This window comes from Chinchilla lanigera, unplaced genomic scaffold, assembly GCF_000276665.1.
Source record: "Chinchilla lanigera isolate Chin_1 unplaced genomic scaffold, ChiLan1.0 scaffold00010, whole genome shotgun sequence".
NCBI classification, from domain to species: domain Eukaryota; kingdom Metazoa; phylum Chordata; class Mammalia; order Rodentia; family Chinchillidae; genus Chinchilla; species Chinchilla lanigera.
Genome location: NW_004955411.1, coordinates 33,492,633 through 33,511,367, shown reverse-complemented (window position 1 = coordinate 33,511,367; position 18,735 = coordinate 33,492,633). Strand labels below are relative to the sequence as shown.

The 18,735-nt window shown below is 36.7% G+C and overlaps 1 protein-coding gene across 3 annotated transcripts in view; it reads right to left on the bottom strand.

Moving 5' to 3' along the window:
* The window catches only part of Lace1 (lactation elevated 1), a 231,154-nt gene that overhangs the window by 106,354 nt on the left and 106,065 nt on the right, over window positions 1–18,735 (bottom strand). For all 3 annotated transcript variants that reach the window (XM_005377845.2, XM_005377846.2, XM_013510900.1), the window contains exon 7: window positions 12,310–12,368. In XM_005377845.2, the coding sequence (XP_005377902.1) occupies window positions 12,310–12,368 (59 nt within the window). The remainder of the gene's footprint in view (window positions 1–12,309; window positions 12,369–18,735) is intronic.

Below are 18,735 nucleotides of genomic sequence, written 5' to 3'. Positions count from 1 at the left end.
GGGGGGGGGGATACATTGTTGGTGGGAATGTATAATGTATATTAGTACAATCACTACAGAAATCAGTATGGAGATTTCCCCCAAAAAATTAAAATAGAAATTCCATCTGACCCAGCTATTCCCCTTCCTGGTACAGTCCCAAAGAGTTAAAGATATCATATTACAGTAATCCATGAATACTCATACTTATAGCAGCAATTCATAATAGCTAACTTGTGGAAGCAGCGTATATGTCCATCAACAGAGGAATGGATAAAGAATATGTGGTATTTATAATGGAGTACTACTCTACTATAAAGAAGGATAAATTTCAGTATTTTGTAGGAAAAAAATCAATGTGCTTTGAGACCATAATATTAAGTGAAATAAGTTTAAATACTGTGTGGTTTCTCTTACATAAGAAACCCAATGAATAAATAAATTAAAGAGTGAAATAAAAGATAGACAATAGAAAACAGAGAGATAGATCTTTTCCAAATGGGAAGCAGACTAAGAGATATTGGGGAGTGTGTGAAAGCAAGATGTGTCGTATACACATGCCAAAGGCCTACAATGAATGTATCCATTATGTTCTGCAAACCTGTACTAATAAAAGACTAAAAAAAGAACCAATCAGTGAAATCAGAGCACTACATTATCTAGTTAGCAAGTTAAGGTTCAGATTCATTGAAGCAGGAGTAATTATTATATTAATAATCTTTGTACAAAAATAACTGCCAAAATGTTTTTTTATTTATATGCAATACAATATATATCTTGCTTTTATGGGGGTGGGATCTGGATTTTAAATAAATCTCCATGCCTCAAGTAAACAGAAGAATAGCAATAGTTTTTGTGATGAACTGTTAATGAATTTTCAATTTATGATTCTCATACTTCTGCTTTCCCCACCTGTGCCTTGTCCTCCATGACAAATGCTTTTTCCTCTCTGCCTGTCAACTTTTATTTCTCTTTTAAATCTCAAGTCAAGTACCATCTGCTCAGTGGAAATACCCTAACCTGTGCTTCCTTCTTCCCTCAAATAGTCTGGGTCAAATCCTACTTTCTACACACTTCCACATCCTATAGTCACTTCATTCAATCATATTTGATTCAACTATCACCATTTCTTACCATAATATCTCCATTTGTAAGTTATTAATTTTCACTAGTGGGAGAAAAATCTTAAAGGAATTTGTTCAGAAATCTTCATGAAGACTGTATCTATGAAATTACCATATATCCAAAAATACATCTGTGTATTTAAATGTACAAGACAGCCTAGCTGACCAGATGTTACATCTTTTAACTTTAATGTAGTAAAAAGTATGTTACTCTATTTTATTCTATTATGGTATCTACCTGGAGTGAAAGCCTGACAATGGCTTGATTATAAGATTCTCCTTTTACCATTGAAATTCAGTTATACGTCAGAAAAACGTCTTGCTCGTGATAGGGTTAGGGAATATAGAATGACCACTTCAATTATGAGCATTTAACCCACGTTTATTTCATGACAGTTTCCCTCTATTTATCTTCTATGAAATGTGAATTATGTGAATATATGATATCTGCTTTCCACAACTAGCATTTTCCCTATAACGATTTTTATATCTGGTTATTCTAGCTTCATTTTGTGTAATTTCTTGTAAGTCGGACCTCTATCAATAATTTCATTTTCAGGGTGTCAATTCTACAATTTTTCTAAGATGTTTTTCTTTTTTTTTTTTTTTTTGGTTTACACTTAGTCTATTTTCTGAGTTCTGTCAGCTAACTTTTTATCTAATAATATATTTAAGTCATGGCTGATCAAAACAAAAAGTCATCTCTGATCTTTTTTATATCATGAAATTTTATCTGAAAATTCTCTTACTTCCTGCCATAGTTCTTCCGAAGTACATTCATCATTTGCTTTTACTTACTAGCTGATACCTTCCTCCTTCCTCCTGCTCCTGATGCCTCTTTCCTGTGTCTTGTTTTGTTTTCCCCCATACTGGCAATTGAACCCCACACCTCACACTGAGTTACATCCCCAGGTTTTTTTATTTCTTATTTTTAAGACAGAGTCTCCATACGTCACTAAATTGCCCAGGTTATGCTCAAACTGGCAAAGCTCCTGCCTCAGCCTCTCAGAGTGCCGGGATTAGAGGCATACACCACCTCAATTGATTCCTATTTTTTTTTTAATGTGTCCCCTCTAAGAAGCATCCATTAAACACTTAACCCGGAATGTGACAGTGTTGTGAGGTGGGCCTTTTAAGAGGTGGTTAGGTCATGGGGACTCTGCATTCATGAATAGATTGTTATTAGCGTGAGAATAGGTGAGTCATGGGAGTGGGTTCCTAATACAAGGATGAATTTGACCCCCCGTCCTCCCCATTTCTCTCTTGCACACAGGCATGTGGTCTCTTGCTCTTCCACCTTCTTCCATGAAATGAACAGCATGATGGCCCTCACCAGATGTGGGTGGGCCACTTAATCTTGGCATTCCCAACCTGTAGAACTTTAAGAAATAAATCTGTGCTCTTTATAAATTATCTAGTCTTGGGTATTCTTTTATGGAAGCATAAAATAGACTAAGTCAGCATCATTCTATTTCTTTTTATGATGACCATGTTGAATCCATTTTCCTTTTTTCTGGTACCTCAACTTTGACTATAAGTAGTTCCTTTAGATGACTGAGCAAAATTTACCTATTCAAAAAGTTTTTATTGTAAAAATACTATATGATCATATCTTGAAAAAGTCTAAAAGAGAAAATTAAAATCATGTATAATACTATTTTTCAGAAATAGTTTCAATTAACATTTTGAGATACTGATTTCCAGTATTTTTCTACGCATATTATTTCTAGAGTTGATACAGGAGTGGATGTGCTCTTGTGTTACATTTTTCACTCCTATTATCTGTGACTTTTATTATACATATTCAAGAGTTTTTAGAAAATAATATTCTTTCATGTGTTATCATCAAACTCTTAACTGTTCTAAAAAATGTGAAAGATGCTCACCTGGGATGAGGGAAAGGAGAAAAGAAAGAAAGAAGAAAGGAAAAAATATACATATATATATATACACAAGATAGCTAAAATAATTGTACTACTAATTTCTATTGGTTTATTAAAAGGCACAGTTAATGCTCAATTTTTTAAAAAGTTTTGACCAATTTTGCATGCTTACATCTAGTAATCCAAACAACTACTTTGAAGATAATAATAGGCAATATAACAACCATTGCTGACTTCCTATCATCTTGTTTTGAAATTCTGTATCATTTTTAATGTTTTTAAAAACTTTTATTCTCTTTAAAATAAAAAATATGAAAGATGTCACAAAAATCTCCTTTTTATAGTTATCCTACTTATGTATACTTTGGGTATCTATGGTAAAACATAGTTCTGAGTCCCTGAATAATAACAGAAAAGGTGTTATCCTTTCTCTTTATAATTAGAAACTACGAGGAGCTAGAGGTGTAACTTACTGGTATTACATGTCCTTACCATGTGTGAGTGTCTTAGTTATTTTTCTCTCAGTGCTGAGAAAAAAAATACTTGACACCCAAAGTTAAAGGAGGAAAGGTTTCTTTAGCTCACAGTTTGTGAAGATTTCAATCAGCTGGCTCCAAGGCAGAGTGGCATGGCACAGAGCCAACTGTACACGGCAGCAGAAGACAGCAAGAGCAACAAGAGCTAAAAAGAGGGGAAAGCAAACCTTTTTCCTCCCTTATACTGTATGCAAGGCTATCCACCCACACCTTCTCCTCACCCTCCTTTTGCACAAGCTCAGAATGTTTACAAAGTAAGGAACCTGCCCGCCTGCTGAGTCACTTAGTTAAGCTTCTAACTTTCTCAATTCTCAAGTTGACACAATGTATCAACCATTACAATCCATCCTTTGCCAGCTTGGCAACCAGACACATATCTTTAAACTGGCTTCCAGATACAAAGACATGCTTATTCGTATCATTTTACAATTTGAACATTATAACACAGGTTTAACAATCCTTAAGAATCAGTATTAAGTCTATCAACATCATATTACATTAGAACCATAACATTTCTCCCCCCAAAAGACTCATGCATATCCCTTTATGCAAAAGACATTTAGTTCCATCTCTAAGAGTTACCAAAGTCCTAACAGACTGAGCATTGCTAAAAGTCCAAGTCCCAAGTGTCCTCTGAGATGTAAGGCAAATCTATACAAACGAAAACAAAGTTAAACATTTCCAACATTCAATGGCACAAGATAAATATTTCTATTCCAAAAGTTACAAACAGTGGGATATAAAGGATTGGTACCAAAGCAAGTCCCAAATCCACTAGGGCAGACATTAAGTCCTATAGTGCCTTATCAGCATCTGAGGCAATCTGTGGCAAACTGTGAGCTCCAAAGGGCTTGCATGGCTCCACCCCTATGGCACTTCTGGTGGTTATAGCTCCAGCTTTTCTCTTGGGCTAGCTTTCTTCCCTCCTTGTAGCATTCCTTAGACAATCCATATTTTTGGCTTTTCCAAACTTCTGGGCTCTCCACTGCACCTTTGGCTTCACACTCACAGCATCACACACTGCCCTCTCGGGGCACATTGCCTGGCTTCCCAGGCCTTCTTCTGAAACCGAGGTGGAAACCTTCTTAACCCCATCACTCTTGTATTCTGCAGGCACCTGAAACCAGTGCCATGTGGATGATGTGAGGGTCCGCTGTCAGCTGGAGCAGTAGCCAGGCTTGTCTGTCTCTCAGCTGTAGGGGTCAAGTGCCTGGATTGCTGAGCACTCTGAATTCAATTCTGAGGAACAAATTTTCTGTGCTGCTGCCATTCGGGAACATGGCATTCTGCAGCTTTCTCCTCAAAGCAAACTCTTTCACCTTTGTAGTTTTGGGGCTGCAAAGGGTGGACACTTGCTTCTTAGGATGCCCTTAGGCCATATTTTCATGTTCTTTCTCCGCAACCAAGATTTCCTCTGCTCTGTCTTTGCAGTCCACAGTTTTACTGGAGCTTCCTTTCTGGCCAAACACGGTATTTTACATCATCCTGCTGGGCTCTTTGCTCTTTATTGTCAACATAGATCTGACTAAAACCTTAAACAATAGACATGCCACCACCCTAATATTCAACTGCCTTGAAATTTCTTCTGACAGATTAATTAGTCTGCAACCCTTAGTCTTAGTCTCAGGCAAAATCCCTGGACACAAGCAAAATGCAGACAAACTTTGTGCAAAGTCATAGCACATATCATCTGGAGTCCAGAAGCCAGTGTAGTCCTTCTTCCCCACAGAAACCTCCCGAGCCTGGTCTTTACCAACAGGATTTCTGTCAGCCTTCTGGTCTGCGGAGCTCTGACCAGAATCTCCCATACAGAACAGCCTAAGGCATTCAGCATTACTTTTTCAGGCAGCATCTCTGAACCTTTCCAAACTCTTCCCACAAGCCGTTCCCAAAGGCTCTTGAACCACATGGTCAGGTATAGTCACAGCAATGACCCTCCTTCTCTGGTAACAAATTTTGTCTTAGTTACCTTTCTGTCACTGCTGAGATAAAATACCTCACATCCAAAGTTAAAGGACGAAAGGTTTGTTTAGCCCAGAGTTTGTAGAGGTTTCGGTCTGTAATCAGCTGGCTCCAGGGCAGGGTGGCATGGCAACTGTTCAAGGCGGCAAAAGACAACAAGAGCAACAAGAGCCAAAAGAGGGGAGGGCAAACCTCTTTTCCTCCCTTATACGGTATGCTAGGCTATCCGCCCACACCTTCTCAGCCTCCTCCTGCACAACTCAGGATGTTTACACAGTGAGGACCCTGGCAGCCTGCTGAGTCATTTAGCTAAGCTTCTAATTTTCTCAATTCTCAAGTTGACACAATGTATCAACCATTACAGCGGGTAATTCCTAGCACACTCACATACATATACTACGTAAGAAAGGGTCATACTTTTGGCCAAGACAGTAGTTGGAACTGGATTTTGCCCTCTTGCCATAAATCACTAAAATATTGGGGGGGGGGGATGAAACAACTCATACCAGGCATTACACAATGGTTAGCAAAGAAAGCAAGCCCTAAGATATGAAAACTAAATCAGCAAGCAAGCTCTGCACTTCTCCTGGCTTTCTATGTGTAAACAATTGCTAGATTGCGGCCCAGCAATCTATATGAGTTAAGGAGACAGTAATCAGAGTTTGGGAACCTGAAGAAGTTGGAACAGACACAGGACAAGAGAAAGCTGTGCAGAGATAGGTATCTGCACAGAGATTTCTGTAAACTTTGGCTGAGTATTGACTTACATATGCATAGAGTAAAACTCTGTAACACAGGACAAAGAATAACTCATACAAAACTGGGAAATGCAAGCATCCTGAACAAAAAGTTTTCTCTGAACACCAAGGGTTCAGTAGAAATCCTAGAAAGGTCACTCCTAGAAGAAGGGTTAAAAAAGGCCTGGAATACAGTCTGATTTAGATACACCCTAGCCAAACTTAAACACAAGCCTCACAAGAATCAAGTGGATCTGCAAGAAACTCAGCCCCTTGCCAAAATAAAATTAAATGTCATTAGAGGAAATAGCAGAGATTCAATATAATAATCACTGTGTCCAGCATCTAATCATAAATTCCCAGACTCACAAAATAAAAATAGGAAAATATGAATCACAACTTAGAAAAAAACAGACCACAGAAAGAAAACCAGAAATGACAAAGATGATTGAATTAGCAGAAAAGGGCTTTTAGTAATCTGACTTCTGCTTCTGGGAAGATGGTGAGGTGCTTTTCCCCACTTCTCTGCTAAGTACAATTTTAAACCCTGGAACTCACTTGGGGAGTTGAAATCCGTTTGCCCCTAGCAACACAGAACAAGGAGCACCCCACCCTAGGAGTCAACAGAAGATGAATAGGAGGCCTGGGTTTCTACCTAGATCTGGCAGTAAATAAAGCAGTGCTTCCCCTTCGCCTGCCAGTCTAGTGTCCAAAAATATCAGCCCAAACAAAAAGTTTAAGCTGTGTAGGTTATAAATAAGCACATGAAGAGATGCTCACGGCTCATGGTTCCAACCCATCCAACAGACATCTGCCTCTTCTCATGCGCTACAAGCTACATCCCTGACATGGCTGGTGAATGTGGCGTAAGCAGACTTGGCCACACTGCTTTCCCACACCAGGGCTGCTTTTAAGTGGCTAAGGGGACACTGTCACAATCGACGAGCCCTTCACCGGCCTCAACTACATGGTCTAAATGTTAGGGCTGAGAGCGGGAAGGCTGTCATCAATGGAAAGCCCATTTCCATCTTCCAAAAGTGAAATCTTGCCAACGTCAAATGGGGAGATTAAGGTACTAAATCTGTTACGGAGTCCACTGGTACCTTCACTGCCTTTGTGATGGCTGGAGTGAAAAGACCATCATCTTTGCCCCTTCTACTGACACTCCCATGTTTATGATGGGTGTGAACTATGAGAAGTACAACTCACTCAAGACTAGCAGCAGTGCCTCCTGCGCCACCAACCATGCAGCACCCCACCCCAGCCCAAATCATCCAGGACAACCCTGGCATCATGCAGCAGCTCGTGACCACACTCTAGGACATCACTGCCACCCAGAAAACCCTGAGCGGCCCCTCTGGGAACTGTTGCATGACGGCTGTGGGACCGCCCACATCGTCACTTCTGTGTCTACCGGCACTGGCAAGGCTGTGGACAAGCTCAATCCTGAGCCAAGTGGGAAGCTCACTGGCGTGGTCGTCCACGTGCCCCCTTTGACTTGTTAGCTGTGGATCTGACCTGCCATCTGGAAAAAGCTGCTAAGTATGATGACATCAAAAAGTAATAAGTCAGGCATGGTAGTGCATGCCTGTAATCCCAGCACTAGGGAGGTTGAGGCAGGAGGATTGCTGTGAATTAAAGGCCAGCCTAGGCTACAGAGAGAGTGACCCTGTCTCAAAAACAAACAGTAATAAAACAGACATTGGAAAACCCCTAAAGAGCTTCCCGGGCTATGCTGAGAACCAGGTGGTCTCCTTCAACTCTAACAGTGACACCTACTCTCCCACCTATCACACTGAGACTGGCATTGCCCTCAACAACCACTTTGTCAAGCGCATTTTCTGGTAATGCAATAAATCCGGCCACAGCAACAAAGTGGTAGACCACATGGTCCACAGGGCCCTCAAGGAGTGATAGCTCTCTGGACCAGCAGCCCCAGTCAGAGCATGAAAGAGAGAGAGGACCTCCGGTGCTGGCAGTCGCTATCACAACTCAGTCCCCCAGTACACTGAGAATCTTCTCTCCTTGACACAGTTCCCATCAGGACCCCAGGAAGAAGGGGAAGGGTTCAGGAAACCTAACTTGTCATGTACCATTGATAAAGTCTACTGTTTCCCAGAAAAGATACTCAGCATTACTAATGATTTGGGAAATGTAAATCAGAACCATAATGAGATACCATTTCACATTCATTAGGATGACTGTTATAAAAAAGAAAATAGTAGCTCAGTGGCACAGGTTTATCTAACATAACAAAGCCCTGGGTTTAATCCCCAGGACTGCAAAAACAAAAAACAAAAACAAAAAAAGAAAAGAAAAGAAAGGAACAACTGTGGGCAAAGACATGGAGATTATATTGCATGTGGGAATATAAAATGGTGCAGCCACTACAGGAAACACTAGCATAGTTCCTCAAAAAAATTCAAACATACAATTACCATAAGCTCCTACAACTCTACTTCTGAGTTATATACAAAAGAATTGGGGGCTGGGGATTTAGCTCAGCGGCACAGCGCCTGCCTGGCAAGTGCAAGGTCATGAGTTTGGTTCCCGGTACCAGAAAAGAAAAAAAAAAGAACTGAAAGCAGGGGCCCAAACAAATATTTCTACCCAAATATTTATAGTATCTTTGTTCACAATAGCAAAAAGGTAGAGATATCCCAAATGGCCGGTAATAAATGGATAAGCAAAATGTGATACATACACACAATGGACAACTGTCACCCTAGTTAAAAGGAATGAAATTCTGACACAAGCTACATGAATGAATGAATCTTGAAGACACTGCATTTTTCTAAGTAGAAAATGTGATTTCTTTAACCTGTATTTCTTTCCTCTCATCCACTCCTTCCTTTACTCAAGTTGATTATGTTGTTCAAGTCTTTATTGTTACAGATTTACCCCACTGATTACTAAGGTTTATGGAAAGCATCTCCCGTCGTATTTGTGATTTTGTTTCTCTTGTGATTCTGCCATCTGCCTCACATGTTTGAAGGCTGTAAGTTACATGCAGATTTAAAATGATTAAATACCACTTGAATGGAACTTCTAAAAATCATTATGGAGTAGTGGCTCTTTGTTTTAAAGATATTCTTAACTGCCTATTGAAACATTTTTATCAAGACAACTTTAATATGTTCATCAGATAATTCTGACATCTCTGTCATCAGTTGACTATCATTTCACATCCAGTTTGGTTTCTGGTATGAGTGATTTTCAATAGAAACTTGGGGGACATTTTCATAATTTGTCATGAAACTTTGAATTTTATTTCTTTAAGTTAGGATTATTATTTCAGGAAAACATATATATCATAAAATTTACTGTCTTAGCCACTTGCAAGTATACAACTCACTGGCATTAAGTACCTTCATGATGTTGTACAACTGTCAACCACTGTTTCTGTAACTTTTTCATCATCCTAAACCGAAACCACGTACCCATTAAACAATAATCACCCATTCCTCCTCCTTTCAGGACCCTGAGAGCCTCTATTCTACTTTCTCTATAAATTTGACTTTTCTGTCTACCTCACATAAATAGATCATAAAATATTTGTCCTTTCTTGGCCGTCTTATTTCACCTAGCATGCTTTCAAGGTCCATTCATGTACCATGTATCAGAAATTCACTCCTTTTATGGAAGAATGATGTAGCATTGTATGCCTACGCCACATATTATTTATTTATCTATTGATGGCGTTATGACCTTTAATAATGTATTAGTCCTCCTCCTCATTCCTACCATCTTAATAAAATATCATTTTTACTAAGAATTTATACAGCTCTTATTATTTTTCGATACTCCAAGCAATAAATCGTAAGGTTTTGTGGTAAATTACACACGTGTTATCATTTTGACTTATAGAGAAGAATATAAAAGTGAATTTTACAATATACTTTTTCTCCAATAAATTTCAAGCTTGTTTATAACCACTTTTTATTGAACTAAGAGTCTCTATTTAAGATTGACTTCTACTACACATTTCTCTCAGCTGAACCAAAATGCAGATGTGACACTCAATCTGAACAGGCAAAATGTTAAGGAAGTTAATACAAAACCAACTTTCTTTATAAAGGAAATTTCATGTGGTCATACAGAAAAGATCCAGAGAAACCAATCTATTGTTTCTTTCATCAGTCTGATGTTTTGTTCTATGTGAGAAAACTTTTGGAAGTACTTTTGGAAGATATATGCTGTTAGCAATTTTCCCTTTTATATTCATATTTCTGCATAGGGAGAGACATTTTAGATCTATTCTCATTCAATCAGACATTTCAACTCCCAAGACTTTCAGTTCATATTCAATTACAAATAATATATTATTCATCTTGATTCATCTTCGCTTTCAAATTGTGGATTACTGTACTCATGTTTGATTTTCCTTCCTCTTCACACACACAAAAAATTAAGAATGGAAAAGGAAACAAAAATTAAATTCAATCTGGCAAATTTAGTTACCTATTAATAGTGCTATTATATATTAAAGTACGACACATTATTGTCCTTAAAAAGATTTAAGGCCAAAAACACAGTACAGCTTAGAGTTCCCTGAGAACCTCTTAAGTTGTTTCATTCTGTGGCTCTTCTCTTTCTATATTCTACATATTTCATGCTACCGAAGATACTATTTTTAGCCCCTATCTTCGTTGTCTTGTGTCTATTTTTATATCTTTATACACCATATTACTTTATATTCCTAGCAGGAAAAAAATACCACAAATCTACCTTCTCCCTATATAAAAAAAAAAAATGAATATAAAGAGAAAAAATTACTAACAGCAAAAACATCCAAAAGTACTTTTCCTACATCTATAAATATCTCAGATAAATTAATATCCTTAGGAAGCAAAAACTGGTCAAGGAAACAGATGTTTAAATTCTTCTAAGTATAGCACAGGGAATAAAGTTTGACACCAATAATAATTCCAAATGAAGGATATATCAAAAAGATTGTCTGACTGCGTCTGATTATATCTCTGGCAAAATGTTTTAACTCAGTAAAAAGTTTTGTTTTTGTTAAATCCAACTTTATCTTTTTTTTTTTTCCAGAGATGTTGACATGGACTGGGAAAAATTATATACCTAAAATTATGAAAATTATGTTTTTGGCACAGAATTGTGCTCCTCTGTGGTACTCTACATTCTGCTTTCTGTTGTATTTATGTGCATTCTAGAACCTTGACTAGATTATAAATGACCTACATGCAAGATATAGTCTACTTTATAATTATATTATCCAGTATGCCTAAACTGATACTTTAAATATGGTAGGTGTTCAATAAATATTGGTAGGTTATCGAATTATTGAATAATCATGTAAAAATTATTTAAAATTAACAGCAAAAAGCCAGGCGTAGTTGTACATGTCTGTAATCCTAGCATTTGGGAGGCTGAGGCAGGAGAATAACTGCAAGCTCACGGCCATCCTAGGCTGCACAGTGAGTTCCAGGCCAGCCTGAACTATATAGGAAGACTCTCTCAAAAAATAAAAACAAAAAAAAGAAAGAAAGAAAAATTAACAGTGAAAAAGGAGGTTATTTATTCCTAATCATATTGTAATGAAGACTATTTTAAACTCTATGCAGTGATGATACACACAAATATTTAAACTATTTATGTGCCTCAACTTGACATAATTTCATGATAACTTGATGGCAATCACATTTAAATACATTAGAATATTTTTATAATAATGCTATTCTAGAATAGCAACTTTAATAGCTGGGAAAACATATTAATAATGGCCATTAGGCTGAAGGAAACAGGGAACATTAAACATTTTTTTCAGAAATAAATATATAAGTTTAAACATCCCACTATAATAATTATGAGCAAACCTCAAATTAAAATTTACAAAATGAAAACTATTGAATGTTTCAGTTAGAGAATAATTTAGAGTGTACTGTATTTGGTAATTTTCCCATGTACACATCGATGAATGCGGCATGAAAAGATTCTTTTCTCCTTTAGTGTCTTTGAATATTACCATCTAAATATCAAGAGGAATTCTGCTTGAACACAGGACTTACCAAAACCAATGATTACTTGTCAGTATGTCACAACAACTAAACACAACTGTGCTTACCTTCAGGACAGCGATGAATGGTACAAAGTTAGCCCTTTGGAGTCCATTTTTATAGAGGTCTGAAAAAAAAGTTTATTAGCTTTTTATTGAGCTTAAATCATGATAGTATTTTTTCTCTTAGCCTAGAAAATAAAGCTTCCTACTGATTAAAAAAAGAGCAAGAGAAAAAAAAATTTGATTTCAATTCAAATACTATGCAAAGGTCATTATAATTTTAACAAGAAAAAATGAAGAGTTATAGTTCAAATTAACTTTATACAATCATAAGATGCAGTGAAAAAATTTGCAAGCTATCTCTCCCAAAATGTAAATCAATAAACCAATATAAGAAGATGATATATTTAAAAGAACCTAGTACTTGAATATACGGGATTCTACTGGGAGAAGAATCATATGCTTCTTTATTCAGTCTGTAAGTTTTCAGGAAAGAAGTAAAATGGTACAATATGCTTAGTCTCTTAGAAAACATGCAGTACAGTAAAATGGCTCCTGTATTTGGATCAAGTTATTTATACAACATTAATGTAGAGAAATGCCACTTTAAATTGCCTAAATTTATAACTACTGCCTAAAATTATAACTATTCTTAACAGACTGTAAGTATACTAAAATCATATCATAAACAGGAGGCATTACTGACTTAGCAAAGTGCTTTAATATATGTAATGTCACGCACATGCATAATAATGCATGCATATACACACAAATATACTTATTGGGAAGAATCAGCAAGTACAAAAGAGCAAATGTTACACTCTGGTTACTTTTCTTCTAGGGAAAAATGTTTAGAAATTTGAAATAACATTGCATAAGAAATATTTCTTTGTTTAGGTACTCTATAGGTTATTAGATTTTCAAAAACTTATAGAACTGGAACAGTAAAATTTTCTCAATAATAAAAATATAAATTCAATTGTGCCTCATCTTTTTTTAGTATGGCATGATGGGATCTTTTCTATATTTCCTTCTTTACAGAAAATTTCGTAAGTGTGATAGATTTCAACTGCCACATTTACTTATGGAAATAAAATATGGTCATTAGGAAACATTTATTCTCTTTAGAAAAATAGTCATGATAACATCATTATAGTGAAGAAAGCATTTGCATAAACTCTTTGGTTAATGAAGGACTAGGGCTTCAATTCTATTACACTTAAAATTTTTATTGAGGGATGTCATAAAAGGTAAGATAATGCTGGCCAAGTTGTTAGGGTTCCAAAATTCAAAATGAAATTTTTTCCCTTCCTATAGTTAATACCTTTAACAAGTAAAATGGACAAAAGGCAGGAAATGGGTTTAAAGTAAAATATTTTCATAGTTTTCCATAATTATCACAAGCTACTGAGAAAGGTGTACAAAAATATGTCTGATAAATGTTGATGGGCATGATTGCCAAGATGTGGTAAAAATTTAAAATAAAACAATTTCGAACACATTCCATTTTTATAACAGCTTTACTTATAACTCAGCACTTCAGCTTTCTTCGTAACATCTAAAACTGGAAGCAACCCAAATGCCTCCCATTAGGTTAAGAGGTAAATAAATTACGGCATATCTGTGCACAGAAACACTACTCAGCAGTGAAAAAGGATACACTACGCAAACAACAAAAAGAAGAATCTCAAAATAATTACACAGAGCAAAAAAACCAGACCCCCCCCCACAAAAGTAACATCCCTATGTGGTCCCCTTTATAACACTCTAGAAAAATCAAGCTAATCTGAAGTGACAGAAAGAAAATTAATGGTGGCCTGGGGAAGAGAGTGTACTTTTGGCAGTGAGAAGTGAGAAAAGTGCAGAAGGAAATTTCGGAGATGGAAATGTTCACTATCTGATTATTGTGATGGTTTCAAGGGTGTGTGTGCGTGTGTGTGTGCGCGCGCGCGCGGGTATTCATGAATTTTTGGTACTGGGGACTGAACCCAGGGCCTCACGGGTGCTAAGCAAGTTCTCTACCACCGAGATCCATCCCCAGCCCCTCTTTTTTGTTTTGGGACAGGATCTCACTAAATTGCCCAGGCCGGCCTGAGACTTGCAAGACTCTCACCTCAGCCTCCCAAGCAGCTGGGATGACAAGTGTCCACAACCACACCTAGTTTATGTCAATATTTTTAAAATTATATCACTTAAATATGTGACACGTGAATCCCAGCACTCGGGAGGCTGAGGCAGGAGGATCACTGCAAGTTTTGAGACCAGCCTGGGCTACAAAGTAAGCTCAAGGCCAGCCTGAACTGCATAGGGAGATCCTGTCTCAAAAAGACCAAAAAATAAAATTAAATTAAATTAAAAAGGGCCACTTATTATATGTCAATTGTACCTCATTAAGCTCGTTTAAAATTTATTAGAAAAAATACATATTAGTAAACATCAAAGAACACTATAACTTCTAAAACAATTAATTGTTAACTTCCATAACAACGAAGCTATTATGCTAATGAAAGTTTATCTATGTCAAGATAACCTCAGGTCTTGTAGAACAACACCTATCTTTTTAAAAGGACACGTCCAGTTCTGTGAGGTGGCTAAACAAGCACACATCTTTGAGGATGTTAATGACAATAAGAGATGTTAAGGCCCACTTGTAATATTCTGATGAAAAGACTGCCATTCATCAGCAAAGTTAAAAACAGAATAATACTGCTTTATATCTTATAGATTTAATTTTCTAAAGGGTTAACATCTAAAAACTCATCCTTTGTAAATATACACAATGCACAATTTTTTGCTGAGAAGTATTTTCTAAACAGAATTCTAAGCAGAAATCGTTTAGCTTGAAAACCGTTAGGTTTTTATACGACACTTAAGTGAAAAAGGATTGTACTCATTAAATTGAAGAGTTTTCTGCAATTCAAATATTATGCTAATTATCAATGCACTAGATCCATCTTCTGAAATGTTATTTAGCTACCAGAAATTTTAGTATTAGTTGTTTAACATATTTCTTAGACATAGGATTTTATAACATACTTATATCAACATTTGTCATTATTTTCTAAATACTGTTCAAAAATTCTGCAGTTCTTCCCTGTTACTTTTTAATGACCTCTGAACAGACCTAAATGAACACTTATAAGATAGAGTACTGGAAATTAAAGGACATTCATTTTGTAGAGAATGGCATAAGAACCTCTAAATTCTCCACAGTGAATAACTATAATAATACAGGTAAAATATATGCGAAGAGTACTTTTAAAGTATTGAGAAGCACATAAATACATTACAGATGCACATGGATATGTAGATCTTTTCCTTAAAAAGTCAAGAGTCAAAACAAAGAGGATTTTATACATATACAAAGTGGTTTAGATTAAGAAAAACAATTAGGACAAATAATGAAAAAGCATTTCCCTATAAATTAACATAAAATAATTATATGATTTAACAGACTCAATTTGATTTGACATTTCAAGATATTTTATTATAGGTTAAAAGAAAAGAGTATCTTTAGACTATTTAAGCAGCAACAATTTATGTTTAAAAACAAGGTGCCAGCAAGGAGAGGGGCTAGAAAGGCTTCAAGGCAGAAGAACCAGCATGAGCTTGCGGTTTTTCCTCTACCTTCTTTTCTAGTATGATACACTCTATCGTGCAAATGCCGTATTCTCCATCACATCATCCTTGGCTCCACTGTGGTGGACAGACTAAGTCCTCCCTGATCCTAGCGTGTGTAGCTTTGCGGAAACATTGGACCCCAGTGACAAAGGAGTTGTTAGAGTTATTCAGAACAGGGAATCAATGCAGTAAGCACCACAACTACCTCCAGTTTAGTGCCTGCTGCAAGTTGGTGGGTGCTACACCAGGACAGGGAACCCAGACAAAGATGCATGGGAGTCCAGGGAGGAAAGGGTATCCTGAAATCACAAGGTAGAGGACCCAAGAAAGGAGCTCTCAGTGAGAAACCCCAGAGCTCAGTTGAGGGCATTCCCAGAGTCCTCAACTGAACATTCATCACACATGAGTACAGTATCAGGCATTACCTGAAGCCAGGAAAAGAATCATGGGAAAGTACAGAGCCAGGCCTGGTGGTACAGATGTGTAATCCCAGCACTCTGGGAAGCTAAAATAGGAAGGTCATGAGTTCAAGCACAGTCTGGGCTATAGAACAACTTAGCAAGACCCTGCCTCAAAAAAAAAATCAGGGATGTAGCTCAGTGCAAAGGCCTTGGGTTCAACTTCAAGTGCAATAAATACATAAGTAGGAAGATAAAGCAATTTTTAACCAATCAGGTTGGAAATCTCATAATTCTGTCCCACTAGGGATTTGCAGTAGGAAATATTAGTCCTAGATAAAATGCTGCTAGTAGTCCTAGATAAAATGCTAGTCCTAGATAAAATGCTGCTAGTAGTCCTAGATAAAATGCTCCTAGTTAGCAGTGGAAAATATTAGTCCTAGATAAAATGCTGCTATGGTCCTATAAGCAAAGATTAAAAGCAATACTTAGAATCAAACTGTGTCTCAGAAAGAAAACAAGTTCAAGAGAGTTTACAGGAATACAAAAATACCCAAAACCCACAAGGTAAAATTTATGTATTTCAAATTCAATAAAAAATTACCAGGTATGCAAAGAAAGAGAAAATATGACCTATAAATACTTATATTTTAGAAACAGATTAATAAATAGAAATATAAATAGAAACAGATCTGTGAATGACAAAGATAAAAAATTTAGAAGACGTGACCATTAAAACAGTTATTCCTATATTCCATGTGTTCAAACAGCTGAGGAAACACTAAGCATGATAAATATTTTTTTTGTTTTGTTCTTTTCCAGTACCGGGAATCGAACTCACAAGCTTGCACTTGCCAGGCAGGCGCTGTGCCACTGAGCTAAATCCCCAGCCCCTAAGCATGATAAATAGAAACATGAAAAATATATAAAAGACCCAAGGTGAAGTTTTAAACATAAAAACTACCATATGCTAGACAGGAATAACGGCAAATTAAACACTGTAGAATAAAATTTTGGTGAACTTGATGACATAGCAATGGAAACAACTCAAAGTCAACACAGTGAGAAAAAAGGAAAATAATGAACAGCGAATAAGTGAGCTGTGGAACAGCCTTAAGCAATTTTACGTATGTATAAACTTAATCCTCAAAGGGGAAAAAAGACTAGAAAACATATTTGACAAAATAACAGTCAAAATAGCTAAAAATTTCATGAAAACTAAAAGCGTATAGTTTTCATGAAATGAAAGATGCTCAATAAGATGCTCAATAAGCCCTATGCACAAGTAATATGATGAAAACTAACCATGCTATATTATCATCAAACTGGTAATAAAGAAAAAGTAATGGATTTAATAAATAAAATGATCAGTGCCCTAGCTTACTGAACTCACTATTAAAAAGTTGAACAAAAAAAAACCACAAATGACCGGTTTAACAAAGAATTAAGAGTTCATAAAAAGGTACCAAACAGAGATCCAGGAGATAAAAAGCTTAACTATCACATAATTTCTCTTATATGAGAAACACAAAATAAAAATAAAGAGCAAAAGAAAAGATAGATAACAGAAAGAGGGGAGAAAGATCTTTCTCCAAGGGGAAGAGGATCAAGAAATGGAGGTCGTGGGAAGGAGGGGAACGAAAGGGAACGAAAACAAAATGCAAAAGTGCTAGTACATGCACCAACTCCACAAAGGAGATGAAACATCAGGTACTGCAAACATGTGCAAAAGGGGGATCAAGAGTGGGGTGCAGGGAAAGGAAAGGGGATGCAAAGAATGAAGATGCATTATGTATGGGCACCACTTCCCACAATGGATGTGAACATTATGTACCACACACACACACTAATAATGTAAAACAAAAAGTAAAGTAAGATAAGACAGTGGAAACTTAAAAAAAATTCTATTGAACATATATGCAGAAGCGACCAGTGTGAAAACAGAACTAGAGAGAGAGCTAAAGCAGGTGACTACATATACAGATACCTTAAAAATAAAGGTATGTGGAATATGGATCCAATAGGTACTATTGGTGGATGATGCAGAGAAGACTAGTCCAAGATTAATCAGAACTAGTGTAAAATCCGAAGAGGGCATGAAGGCTGGAGAGGTAGCTCAGTGGTAGGACACTTGCCTGGCATAAGGCTATGCGCTCAATGCCCAGCACCACACACACACGCGTGTGCATGTGTGTGCACAGCCATGAATAGAATTTTTTAAAACCTCTTTACTAAAATGATAGCAAAAAACTATCCAAAAATGGGGAACAAGTTTAACAAACAGGTAAACAGGACATATAGAAAGCCAAATAACCTACAAATAGAAAATAACTACATTACACACATCATAGTCAAAGTTCTAGAAGTCCAATACAAGAACAGAATCTTACAAGCAGTTAGAGAAAAGTAACAAATCATTTACAAAGATATACCGGACTTTACAACACACACCTAGAAGGCCAGAAACGCTTGG